This window comes from Gambusia affinis, linkage group LG07, assembly GCF_019740435.1.
Source record: "Gambusia affinis linkage group LG07, SWU_Gaff_1.0, whole genome shotgun sequence".
In the NCBI taxonomy this organism is placed as follows: domain Eukaryota; kingdom Metazoa; phylum Chordata; class Actinopteri; order Cyprinodontiformes; family Poeciliidae; genus Gambusia; species Gambusia affinis.
This window is the reverse complement of record NC_057874.1, coordinates 28530986-28545120: the sequence shown is the minus strand read 5'-3', so window position 1 is coordinate 28545120 and position 14135 is coordinate 28530986. Positions and strand designations below refer to the sequence as shown.

At 37.1% G+C, this 14135-nt stretch overlaps 1 protein-coding gene and 1 long non-coding RNA gene across 5 annotated transcripts in view; one reads left to right on the top strand and one right to left on the bottom strand.

Moving 5' to 3' along the window:
• rspo4 (R-spondin 4) overlaps window positions 1-14135 on the top strand; it is a 31887-nt gene that overhangs the window by 5081 nt on the left and 12671 nt on the right. For both annotated transcript variants that reach the window (XM_044121788.1, XM_044121789.1), the window contains exons 2-4: window positions 4103-4291; window positions 5935-6072; window positions 9410-9610. In XM_044121788.1, coding sequence (XP_043977723.1) covers window positions 4103-4291; window positions 5935-6072; window positions 9410-9610 — 528 coding nt within the window. The remainder of the gene's footprint in view (window positions 1-4102; window positions 4292-5934; window positions 6073-9409; window positions 9611-14135) is intronic.
• LOC122833857 overlaps window positions 1-14135 on the bottom strand; it is a 35428-nt gene that overhangs the window by 8752 nt on the left and 12541 nt on the right. For all 3 annotated transcript variants that reach the window (XR_006371073.1, XR_006371072.1, XR_006371074.1), the window contains exon 4: window positions 2383-2513. This is a non-coding gene — a long non-coding RNA (uncharacterized LOC122833857). The remainder of the gene's footprint in view (window positions 1-2382; window positions 2514-14135) is intronic.

Genomic DNA, 14135 nt, shown 5'->3' with positions numbered 1-14135 from the left:
TCTGAAAGTCCGTTAAGTCTGCAGATCCGTAGCACATGTGTGTGGAGCGGTGTTTTAGACGGCCAGGTTGAGACCTCAGCGGTTGTTCTGGGGGAAAATCCGCCCTGAACTCTGAACTCCTTCAACAGATCCGTCATCTTTTTGAGCCCAGATTATTTAAACACGATGACTAACGCAGAGTATCCTAAAGTAATTACAGATCTGCATGAAACTTTTGAGCCGTTTGGAGAATTTGCTATTTCTCAGTCATTTGGCATCCTTCTTAGTCAAAACTGAAAATAAATAAATAAATACATTTTTATCTTCAGTTATATTGTTGCAAGTGCTCTATTAGAAATATATCGCTTCTGTTTGATTTTCTCAACCAATAAAACCCAGAAGATAAATTTTACGGCACACAAAGATGCAGTTCCTCAACGATTTTTTTTGCTGTATCCTGTGTTCAGTTTCTTTGTCTTAAAATAGTTAGTTATCTTCTAAATTGATTTGTACATAGACCCAAACATTGCAAAAACATAAAGTCTAAAACAATAGTGCACTTTAATTAAGACAAAACTAAGTTACAAGTAACTTTTCAGCAAGATGAAGAGCTTTACTTAGGTCAATAGTTCCTTCATATTGATTTTTAAAAATACCATATTATAAGTGAAATAATCTGGCAGTGGAACTAGTATTTTTTCATAAATATTAAGGAATTATTGACATAAAATGACCTCCTTTTTTTTGCTAAAAAGTTACTTGCAAGTCAGTTTTGTATTAATTCAAATGTACTGAGATATTTGCCCTAGAAGTTAGACCAAAAATACTCTGTAAGATTTTGTGTTTTTGCAGTGAAATAGTTCACAAAGGAAACAATTTACAAAACTGTCAAAGTCCAAAGAAAGACTTTCAGAAACCGCTGCTGATAGAGGGAGGAAGGAAAATATAAAGAAATGAGAACTGGGTCGGGACATTTGACTGATGTGTTCTGCTTTGACTTTTTGTTGTTGGTTTTTGTTTTGTTGGAAAATTTGTCTTAATTTTACACCCTGATTCTAGTGAAGAAGATTAACTCTCCAGTCCTGAAGATCTTCTCTCCTGCTGCTTTAAGACACTTTTCTTCTTAACCTTTCTGAACCGGGTTTTTCTACCGCGCCTCTGCAGAGCTGAATCACAGGATAGAAACTCTTGAGGATTTGGACGCCACTGATGTGGATGCTTCCTGGTTCAAAACATCTCAATCAATGCATAATTTTGTTTTATTTATTATTTTACAAGTGATATATCATTCTTCCTAGAACAGCTTAGGACAAGTTTATGGGTGATACTAAACATGTTCCTTTCATTTTTTTGCACAAACACATTTTTAGGTAATGAGATTTTAGTCTGGTTCTGCCTATATTTTTAGGGCCTCTTGTCTCTTTCAATCCAAATAAGCAGCTGCTGGCCTCGGCGCCCCAACTCAATGTTTACACTCACACCTGAAGATGGCTGCAAACAGATGTGCAATTATACCACCGTACATCTTTGAAAAGCATTAGTGAAGCCTCCTGCACAACCAACAGGTATGCAGCAAGTGGTTTCTGGATAGTAAGTCAACAACAAAACACTTGTCTTTTCCAGCAGCTGTTATACACTAAAACTAATCATCCTCCAGTTACACTGGGGTTGCTAGGTAACGGCGCTGTACATGTTGAATGTGACTCAACAACCCAGAGATTACTGAACCGGCCAAACCAAAAATTATTGCCTATAACCAGCTGGGTGTTTTTTTTAAGTGCTTAGTCTGTTTTTAGAAGCAGTAGAGACCCAAATGGAACAGAATCTCTGTGAGTTGTGAAGCACACACAGTATGTTTACAAAAAATAAAACAACATCACTGGTATTTCCAGTGTGATTTCTGTCCCAGAATCTCAATTTATTCCATGAAAAACAATGTTTAAGCCAACATTTGTTCTTAAATTTATAGACATGAAGCATTTTCAGTGTTTTCAGTGGACATTCATTGAGAAATAAAAAAAAAAACAGAGAAGAAGTACAAAAAGAGCAAAACAGAAAAGACATAGTAACAGTTGAGGCAAAGTGAGTGGGAAATAAATTTATTTTACACCTGGTTAGGAGTGAAACAACCAGGCTCTGCAAAGCTTAATTTTGTCAAATGATGTAATAAACATGTAGAGACTGTATGCTCAAAAAAGGAGAGATTTTCAATAATGTCAACTAAAATAACTGATGTTACAATCTGACAGACGTAAACAGAGAAATGAAGCTCCAATGCAACAGCGATGAGTTTCGCTAATCTGATCCAGAAAATGTGTTTCCATCTCCCTTTTAGTCTTTTAATGCTATTTCTAAAAAGCCAAAAACCACCACAAGCGAGTGTGAAATTATCTTTGCACTTACTGGTTTGTGAAACAGCTGAGTCAGACTGGGTGGAAAGTGTCAGTGGAAAACTTTCACACGACTCGTCAGCGAGCATCTGGAGGTTTACCATGAGGAGGGAACAGGAAGCCGCCTCCACGTGAGCTCACTTCCTGTTCGAAAACACATGCAGAGTGAAATCATGGTTATTGAAAAACTTATCAAAAAATTTACTGATCGATTCATAGTTAACTGGATTACGGAGACGCAAAAAGGCAAAAGAAAAACACAGTCAGAGGAGTAATTAAGCTAAAACTCTACAAAAATACACACATTTTGCCTTTAAGATGAAAAACCTTTGTTGGAAAATATTAGCTTCACCTAAAGCAAAATCTCATCTTTTTGAAATATTGCTTTATTTATTTATGGATCTACTCCAAATTCAACATAAACTGATTCAAAACTTAACACAATCGTGTCTATATGAGGCCGACACGTTTTGTGTTCATTTGACACGTTTACTGTACTAATAATTCAACATAGTAAATGTGTTAAAATGATTTAGCACCATCGTTGTGTTCATTTACAAGGTTATTGTGTTAAATAATTTTAACACAGCAGTTGTGTTTAACTATTAGTGTTAAAACTATGTGCTCATATCATTGAAAAAAACGGAAAAATAAAACCTTTACTTAGTAACTAAACAAAAAATTAAATCTCCTAATTTAGAAACTCTGCTTATGCTTTATTAACATTTTGTTGTAAAAAACATTATGTACCACTTTCTACTGCGAAGAGGTTCAACCAGAAACCACAGATGGAAACTAACTTGAGCTTAATCTGGTGCAAAGCAACTTCTATTAATGTTGCTTTGCACATTGTTTCTTTAATGTAAACTAATAAACAAACAAATAAAACAACAACAAAAATGGCGGTTCCTTCAGTTGACAGTTCTTCCTGTGGAAAGTTCAAGATTTGGTTTGGTTTGACGCGTATTTTGTGCGTTTAGTTGTTGGAGTAAAACAACACAAAGTGTAGAAAACGACAGGATGTGTTTACTGGACGATAACAGAAAATGTGTTGAAAAACTACACTTTTTTTTTCTAATCTAACTCTAATATTGCACGTTCCTGTACCTTCATTTAGGTTTCTGTTGCTTTTAAGAGCAGATCAAGCGCTTAAAAATCGCCCAGCTGGCTTTTGGAAATTAATAGTTTTTAGTTTATGGAAAATGAGACATTTCAAAAAACCTCCAGAATATAACGTCACAAATCAGTAGGCATTGACCCTTCACCTAGTAAGCCCAGTGAGGAGCAGTCTGGTTACCTAGCAACCCGAGCATAATTCCGCCCGTTACCTAGCAACCCAATCTGAGTTCCAGGTAATTGAACACACAAAAATGTCAATATCTAAGGATTATTTTGTGAAAGAAAATGTAATGAACATGTTTTATATGGCTAGTAAACATTTTCTAACATGTTCAAGGAAGCATAATGTTCACCTTTAAGAGTACATGGAGTGAATTCGAGGTGGGGAGGAGTTTCACTTCCAGCATAGTACATGTGGAAGCTTTTCAATGTCTAGAGTTTAGTATTTCAAACAGCTCTGTCGAGGATTTCCATGGAGCCCAGATAGTATCTCGGCATCTTGAGGATTTATGGACTCTTCCTTCCCCCATTGCTTTCCTTTCTTGCCCTCGTCTTATTTTCATTCTAATATCTCCTGTGAATAATCCGGATCTGTCTTAATGGGCTTCCTGCAGCTCACAGAGAGACGTCAGAAGACTGTCAGAGTTGTCTGGAGTGTTCGAGGGACAACGGCTGTGTTCGCTGCCCAGAGCGACTCTTCCTGTTTCTCCAGAGGAAAGGGATGTCTCATCATGGGACGTGTCTCCATTCCTGTCCAACTGGACACTTTGGACAGAGAGGGAGGGACGTGAACCGCTGCATGAGTACGTATAAATGTGTTATGAAGAAACAGCAAAGATAAGACTTTAAAAAATAATGGAAAGATTAGTTTATTGGGAGGGGTTTTACCTTCAATCAGCCTGACTTCCTTGTAATCTGTTGAAGCAGTCTTGATCAATAGTTCAATTAATCTTTTAAAGTTGTTCTTTGGTATTCAGCTGCTTCAGCTTAAGTTATCCCTGAGCATACCACTATTTTTAATTTATGAAAGTAGACCCTAACTGCTCCACTGTAGAGTTAGGGTCTAACTTTATTTTTTAATAAACACCTGCTTCAATTATTCCTTCTCTCTAAGTCAACATGAAAACATTTCAGCTGAATAGTTTCAGTGCAACAGTTGCGATTCCTTTTGTAAACTTTGGTACAAGTCTGACTTTATTTCTGTCCAGAACTTGTTTCATGTCAGCGTGTCCGGAGTTGCTGGACTTTTTCATCTTCCATCTAACTCACTTATTTGTTTTTAGTTTAATAAAGTTTTGCATTTGTTTTCAACTTTTAGTTATAATTTCTACAAGTAGTTAGCCATTTATATTCATCCTGTTATTTTGAAGATTTTTTTACACATCAGTTCCGTTTCCTCTCCTTAAGTTCTCCCTCTTTTTACCAATAATTTTATTCAAAACAAAAAACTTACAAGGACAGAAAAGTGGAAAGTAGAGAAGATCTAAACATGAATACAATATTGTAGTCTTAAAAGGGAGGATGTAGTTTGATTAGAAGTTAGCATTTTAGCAGTAACTGCTGCTAAATACCATGTTGGTGTAACGCTTTAGCATTAGTATCACTTTCTGTTTACTGGGCTCACTATAAAAAGTTGTTATATTTGGAAGGAAAACACCTTTAAATAAAATGTGCTGATTTGCATTTATTTCTTTAGGTAACCACAAAATGCACCAAATACTCCTCTTAAAAAGCAACAAATCCTGCTTCCCTGTTACCTAGCAACCCCAGAAGAGTTACACCTATTACCTAGCAACCCAGCCTGAGTTCCAGCATTTTTGGTCAGCTTCCCCCCCCCCCCGTATGGTCTGTACAATGGCTGCTAGAAAAACAAGTGTGTTGTTGTTGTTGTTGACTTACCATCCAGAAACCATTTCTGCATTATTTTACCGCTCTTGCAGTCTGGGCTTCTTGAATATTTTAATTGTTCTACTAACTTTAAGTAATATAAATCTTGAAATTTTTAGAATTTCAATTTAAATATGTGATTTAGAAAGATAAACTTCCAGTAGTAAGTTGTGTTAACATTAAGATCGTTATATCTGTAAAAGTAAACAAGGGTTTTTAAGTTGGTACTTAAAAAATTTAAAGAAGAAAAAAGCAGGAACAGAAAATATTTCCCAGGGTGCTTAGCGGCAGGTTATTGTATCTTGTTTTATTAAAGCAGATATTAATTTTAAAGCAATTGTTGCCTTCTCTGATATTTAAAACAAATATTTGATTGTGATGTTTATTAAAATATATGATCAGATATTTAGTTCTTGTAAGTTGAATCAAAAATCTAAATTCTTCTAACTTAAAATAGTACTTTCAAACAACCACTACCTGTGCCTCTGGAGCTGCAGGTTGCAGGTAAAACTCAGACTTTCAGTTTGTGATGTTTACCCGGCTCTCTGCTTTCTCCCAGAATGCCGCTCGTTGGACTGCGAGCTTTGTTTCAGTCGGGACTTCTGCACCAAGTGTAAGCCTGGCTTCAAGCTGCACAAAGGCAAGTGTTTGATCCACTGCCCAGAGGGAACTTTCACTCACCAGACAGACTGCCTCGGTAAGTAAACAAAAAAAAACTGCAATATTTGGAGATATTTACAGATAAATGATGTATTTTCTTTGTTAAGCAACAGGAATTCCAAGCCAGGTTAATTTCCTCTAAAAACATATCAAGATTCAGATCTTGTTGCCTTAGGAAGAACAATAACCAAATGCGTTCTTCTTTTTGATTTAGTTTGCTAAGATATGTACAAATAATCAAGATGTCTGACAATGATATGAATATCACTATGATCAGATAAGATTAATAGTGATGATTAATAACATCACTGTGCTATTGATTTATAATAAATGAATAGCATGATTAATCACACTAGTGCTGCGATTAATTATGATTAATCACTAACCCTAATCAATAGTAAAACTAGAACTAGCACTAGTGATTACTCACTAGCTCTAAATTCACTAGCTCTAGTGAATAGTCCCTAATGCTGTGATTAATCGCAATTAATCGCAGCATTAGACTGCAATTAATCACTGGCGTATTCTCTTAACTAGTGATTAATCAATATTAATCACAGCAATAGAGAGTGATTAATCATGATTAATCATTAGCGCTGATTAATCACAGCACTAGAGTGTGATATTACTGTGATTAATCGTAGTCTGAGTTCACATGTGAGTGTAAACTCACACAAATAATGGTTCTGATATTGTTTGAGCTTCTGAGATGCTAATCAGCCGCTCCCAGTTGTAAAAATTATACCTTGTTAACGTGGTTACAATTGTCATAAAGTAAAAACCTACAAGCAAAATCCTTGTAAAAACCAGACTATGCAACGCTTTCTAAAAAAATTTACAAAATACTAAAAAAAATGAATAAATGAATAAATCAGAAATAACCAGTCTTATTGTTGCATAAGGATTGCAGAAAACGACAGACCTGTATCTGCGTTGCTAACATAAAAACACATGAGGTCTGCATCCTTTCCCAGGTTACTGCAGGCTCTGACTTAATCCCAGCCACCTATAAAAAAAGATACTCCTCTCCAACAGAGACATCAGTGAAACTAAAGCTGGTAGCATAATTAACAGCAGACTCCTTTCTCTGAGAGTTCAGCCATTTTTATTCCACCTTAAACAGCCTGTGTGACTTCACCTGCAGGTTATGTTGATGTTACCGGGTTCTGATGACTCATAATCCCATTAAGTGACAGCCTAATGGGATCTGTTTAACGTGCTTTTAATTTTGTTTTTGGCCTCCTAACGTCACCTGGAAACACTCGTTTGTATTTTTATCTGAGTTAAATCCATTTGGACGGGGCCAAGCTCTCAACATAACACGCGATACACATTAAAGACCTTCAGAGTGGTTTTGGGCTTCATCCCTCCCTTCTCAGTGAGATATATGATTGAACTCGGTCATCATTTGATGCTTGTCCTTTCTCCGCCGCCGTCCACCTGCAACATCTGCAGCTACGGTTCTTTGCTGGCAGTCGAGCAACATCTGGTATTAATGGTGCTGCTGGGGTTTTATGTCCAACTGTTGGTACACACCTTAACAAAGCCTCTGCATCACGGCCGTGATGACGATCATAAAGATACGCCGGCGCCGTTTGGCTGAAGCTGCAGAGTTTTTCATGCAGAGCCTTGTAGGCTGGATGACATCTCTCTTCCTGAGTAACCGGCTAATGTTCAGCTGGCATTCATCTACCTTAAATAATTGCACCGTTGCTGCCAGAAATCCAGGGAAATCTTTATGTATTAGTCCAATTCACCACTGCTGAGTTATAGTTGCAGTTTATTTTATCTTTGCTGTCACATTCGCTCTCTGTAATATGCAATCTTCAACATTTATGTATCCAAGCTTGTGTTTATGTTTTTATCCATATTTAATTATGTTTTTTTCAACTGCTTCATCTAAATATATTATGGGTTTGTAAGTAATGGATTTAATTACATGATTCTGACTTTAAAAAACACATTTAAAGGAAAGTTTGGATAAAAATTAGCGCTGTCAATTAAAAATGTAATTATGATTAATCACAGTCTAGCGCAGTGATTAATCACAATTAATCACACAATAGTGATTAATTGCGATTAATCACTTGGTCCATATAACGGAGCTGTGAACTAGGCAATCCTCCGCAGGAAAGAGGCTTTCAGGTCAAAATAGTAGTTTGATTAATATGCAGTGTGTAATATCAATGTGTTAAAATTTTCAGATTAATCGCGTTGTGATAGACCCGACTCAAACGAGGACAAAAAGAGTTCAAATTAGAAAAAAAATCAATTAATCCAAAATAGCAAACAAAACATAAAGATTCAATGCAAAAATAAGTCAAAGAATAAATAACAATCTTGGGCCCAATTTAACTGAGGTCAACTGAACTCTAACTGAACACAAACAAAACTGACCTTCCTAACAAAGAACAAAAGGCTGCTTAAATAGGGGTGGAGTAACTTAAATCTATCACTTGAGGGACATAACAAAAGAATAAATATACAAAATTAACTAAAGCATTCTATGAAACAAATAAAGCAAAACTAACTTTTACTTAACAGAAATAATGATAAGTGAATATTTAAGTGACAAAATGAACTAATTAAAAACAACTTGAAACAAGTCTCCTCCTTCAGTCTTTCAAGACAAATGGTTTCCTCCTCCAGCTGTTTTGAATCAGCAGCACCTCAAACAAAACACAAGTGTAAGTAAACCATTCAGACAGACATTAACTAAAGTGTGCACCCATTAGGAAATGTATATCTAAATGAAATAACTAACTTAAACACGTAAACTGAAATATAATATAAAGAAAAATACTAACACGATGTGGTGGTGGGAGGAGCATCCACCACATGCGTGAATTAATGCGTTAACACTGACAGCCCTAAAAAAACAACTTCCAATATTTTTCTAAATCAGTCTTGAGATTTCTGAGCTTTTCCTTGCAAATTTTTCCCTTTTGGAGCTTTGGGAGTTTTTTCTTAAAAATGTTTTAGATCAATATCAAGATTTCTAATTTTTTTGGTGGAAATTTACTCGTCCTTTCTTTTCCTACCTACAGTGGCCCTAATACCCCATCGTAGATTTTCACTTTAGAATTTAAAAATGATTTAGGGGAAGCGAAGATTAGCTGAACTTTGCTAAAGCGCTAAGCTAAAAATTAGCTCCACTATTAGCGTACATTTGCCCACTACTGAAGTCCTGAGATATAAAACTAAAGAACTGAAAAACATGTGCTTTGTTTTAATTGTAATTTCAGTAGATAAATAGTTTTTTTATTTGTCTGAAATTCATCAGGGTTCTCTTCTCTTCCCAGACATTTTTTTAATCCATTGTTACCAATTTTTCTTTCACGTCTTTTCTTTTTTGCGTTATTTGTTTTGTCTAGAGGTCTGTCCCCTGTCTCCACTGGGAGAGTGGAGCGAGTGGAGCGTCTGCGTCCGTGACGGCGCCACCTGTGGTTTCAGATGGGGAAAGCAGACCCGGGTCCGGGAGAGCAGCCAGAGCGGGAAAGCGACTGAAAAAACGCCGGTCTGTCCGCCCCAAAGCGAAACACAAAGGTGCAGAATGAAGAAAAAATGTCCCACAGGTGAGAGAGAAAGATCCCACAGTGTTGGCAGGCTGCGCTAAAATGAGCAAAACATGCAACTTGTTTGTCTTTGTTTAGTGAACTGCCGACATCTGTGTTTTGACACAGTCATGCAATTAATAATGCCAAGTTGGGGGGAATTGGACCTTTTAAAAACATTCCAGTCTCCTCCAGCTCAGCGCTATGAGGTTATAGATATCCTCTCCCGGCATCACACGAAACACGGCAGATCTCATCTAACCTTTTAAAGGTCATATTTGGTCGTCTGGTATTACAAAACCAAAGTTATAAAGTTTAGTAACTTTAGCATCGAGTGACTGATATGTAGTCCAGCCACGCAAATGCAGCTCCCTCCCTATAAAACGTTTGTGTCCAGCTGGTCTTTATTACTGCTGCACTGTGAACATCACAGGCGAATAGAAAGATAATAAAAAGTACTGGAGAATCCAATAACCTTTGTATTTTTAAAGCCAACTCATAAAAACCTCTTCAAGCTAACGTTTCTTCAAAATAAACACCAGAAAACTGCAGTTTGGGCTTCTGTTAGGGATGATCATGGCGAGTTAATGCCTGGAAATAAATATTTAATTTCTGATTTTTAATAATTTGTTTTGAACTTTTACGGTTATTTAGACACTGTTTTAAGAACTTTGTGACCCTTGCCATTCAGAAAGTCATTACTGGTCTCATCTCAACATTCCTCCAGGGGCGGATCTACACAGGAGCAAAGGGGGGCCTACTGCCCCTCTGCAGTTGAACCTTGCCCTCCCCCCACTGTATTTTATATTCTCCACACTAAATATTAATTGTTTAGTTTGTAATTAAAAGTATGTAACTGTGCATATAATCTTAGGCTGCTTTCACACCAGCCCTGTTTGGTTCACTTTAATCAAACTCCAGTCCGTTTCCTTAGAAAGTCCGGTCCATTCAAAGAGGTGTGAATGCGTAATCAGGTGAAAAAAGAAAACTCTGGTCCATCTAAAAACCGTGGTCTCAGTTTGGTTGAAGTGAACTGTGTGGTGGCTTGAATGCCAAGCGGACCAGACTGCTACAAAAGCAGGAAGTAGACTTTAGTGCAAGGCATTCTGGGTAAATACAACCAAAACAAACACACTAGGCCAGAGCTAGTGGGAGAAATGGCTCCTGGTCTTTAGCTAAAGATAAAAGAGAAATCTTAACCACTTTGTTTTGGTTTTCATTTCGTAAAGAAGAAAGTTAGGATTTATGTTGCTTCCCTCCCCAGCGACTCCTTCAGACTAGCCAGCAGCACTTAGCAAACAATAAAGCTTATGATAAGACACATTTTTATAATTGATTTTTTAGGTAACTCTATGGCACAGCTTTCATGGAGCCACAAACATAAATATTGTTCTTGAAAAATATTCCCACTTCCAATCAATTTCCTCAGAACGCAACTTAAATTGCGATAATGGCCGCCCAGAATCGTTCCGAGGGCCGCAAATGGCCCTCAAGCCGCATTTTGAACTTCCCTGGAGTAAAACAAACGTATTCAGGGTTTAAAAAGTTGAAGTCCAGCGTCCTGGACTTTTGCATTCAGCTTTTAAACAGCTAATGCTCTCCTGCAGAGGAACCGCAGGCTGCACATCCATCTGTGTACATTCAGGCTAGCAGCATCGCGCTCCTTTTCAACCACTGCATTCTTCCCCGGAGCGTCATCTGGAACAAACATCTGTCCAGACTGTTCCCATTTGTGGTTCCATGATGGCAGAACAGCCTACAAAATGCTAGCAGGGAAAGGGATTCCCTCGTTCCCACCCCTCACCCCCCAAAAATGCATGAAACACCAAAAACGTGCTCAGTTTGCACCTCGCTACCTGTTCTGCTACATTAAGGAGCAAACCAGCCGAGGTTTCTTTCAGGTCTGACGCCTGCATGCTGTTTCTCGCTCTGCTTTCATCTTGTTCTCTGTGGTGGAAGCTCCCACTGCAAATATTTTGAAAGGCTCTTGTTGTGTAAATGCTGTCAAACCCAGTTTAGGTAGTAAAAAAAAGGAGGATAAAAAACCAGAATGTGCGCCCGGTGTCTTCAGCAGCTACAGAAGTATTGAAGTGACAGCGCTTGGCTCTGGATTCAACTATGGATTTAATTAATAATGAACCCCAGACGGATTAAAATTAAACGTGGCAGCTGATTTTGGCTTTCCCATCAAACCAAAACAAGAAACTGTGAGATACAAAGCAGAAGATGAGACTGCAGGATGTTTCTGGTTTTTTACAGTAATTCCTTTAAAAGTTCAGATATGCATTAAGTGTTTGAACTTTATCCACAATACAAGGTGTGTCATTTGGAGTATTTATCATTATCACCAACATACTGTTTGTCTCTGAAGGTATCATCTGGGATTGGACACATCTGGGATAAAAGAAGTATCTCCCAGATTACACTGCTTTAGTTTAATTTTCCGTCTCCAGAGGTGGTAGAGCACACAAAAATTTACTCAAGTAAAAAAGTCTAAGTTACCAAGTAACTGATTACATTATCAGTCATGTTTTATTTAAAAATTACATCAACAGACGGACCAAATTGTAAGGTTAAGTGGAAATTTTTAAGTTTTAAGACAAAAATGATTATAATTCATATTATTAACAAAATCAGGCTTAAGAAAAATTTTCAAAATCAGTTTCTTTCAAAATAAAACGTATAAAACTAACAAAAACTGCAGGTGTTTTGGTTAAAACATGTTTGTTTTTAATTCAGTGGGTAGAGAATCCAGAAATTTTACTCTAATCAGAGTAAAGATACTTTATAATACAATTACTCAAGGAAAACAAAGTACAACGTAGTAAAAAAATACACTTTCAAACGGTCAATCAAGTAAATATAATTGAGTAAATGAACCTAGTTGCTGCCCAGTTCCACCCGTCTGTGTTATCGTCCTCAGATGAAATCCTGTGTTGTTGCGCAGTTGAATTTTTTTTTAAATAAACCAACAGAACACGATTGAAAACTAGAAAATGTTCAATCGGCATTTGAAATTTAAAATTTTCCACATTTATTTTATAGAGAATTTTTTATATTCATTTAAAAATGTATTTTTTTTTTTTAGAAAATTTCTGAGATTACTCAAACATTTTTGACAGAAATGTATTACTTACTGCTACTTTATTTGCTTTATTAAAAGAAGGACATCTAGTTTCTTTTGGGCTTAATTGATTAAATATATTTTCAGTAAAACGAACAGGATTTGGGTCACTTCCTATCAAATTCTTGCTATATTAACCAAGATTAAGAAACAATAAGAGCTGATTTGGGTGCAGCAAACTTAGCTTTTCAGTAGTAATTGTTTAAACTTGGTTATAAAAATATGAATACTTTGGGTTGCACTTTAACTTTTTCTGTATAAGAAAATTGTGTTGGTAACAATTTTTTCCCTGATTACAAATTGAAAGTCTCCATTTGCATCTATGAGGCAAACTTTGAATTGCAATTAGGGACCGCACAAAATTAGTCCAAGACCATAAAAGGCCCTCGGGCCACACTTTGGACACCCCTGCTTTACAGTCTCTCATCTCATAAAGTACTGGGAAAATTGATTTATTGATTGATGTATAGTGAACCAAATGAACCAAAACTCCCTTTGTCTTTTTTCGTATTCGTTGGCCAGAGGAGAAAATCAAAATCGAGTTTCAAATATCTAGATTGCAAAATCTCTTTGTAGTTACAGACACATGTTTAGTGTTAGTGTGACAGTTTATTAAGTTGTATTTATGGGGATGATAATCTCCCATAGTGAAACGGATTAACTCAGGCTGTGTTTCACGAAGACAGAGCAACCGTGTGGCTCCCATTTAGGACAAAACATTTCCCCTGCTGCAGAACCCAAAGACACTCATGGAGGTTTGTTATAGGAAACACTTGTTTCTCCAACAACTGTAACTGAGCTCTCCAGCAAGTCAATCTTTCATTGTTATTGTGTTTGTGCTGCGATGTGTTCTCTCCCATGTGAAGGAGAAGCGAACCAACATGAGTTATAATACCAAACTGATGTCTCTGGTGGCTTGTTGCCGGGTCGTTACTTTTGTTCTCTGGCTGATCAGAAACAGAGCCGGGATTAATTTGTACAAGTGATTCTTCTTGGATGGGGAAAGCAGGACAACAGCAGCTTTACCTCAACGGATTTATGAACTCACAAATCATGGTGCTTTCATAGTCCAGGTTCTAAGCCACTAAACGGACCCGAATCGGTTCGTTCATTCCTACGGGATATTAGTGTTTTACACCAGAGATGGCTGTAGGGCACATGTGTCTAATTCAAGGCCCTCAGCGTTATTCTCACACCTTCTGATAATCCAGTAGATTCGGTTCGATTGGGAATCAAAATTACATTTGTTACACTTTGAGCAACCTGCTCCCCTCTCGCCTGGGGGAGCGCTGCACCAAGAACCACTGAAGGAAAAGACCCAAGAACCACTGAAGGAAGAGACCCAAGAACCACTGAAGGAAAGACCCAAGAACCACTGAAGGAAAAGACCCAAGAACCACTGAAGGAAAAGACCCAAGAACC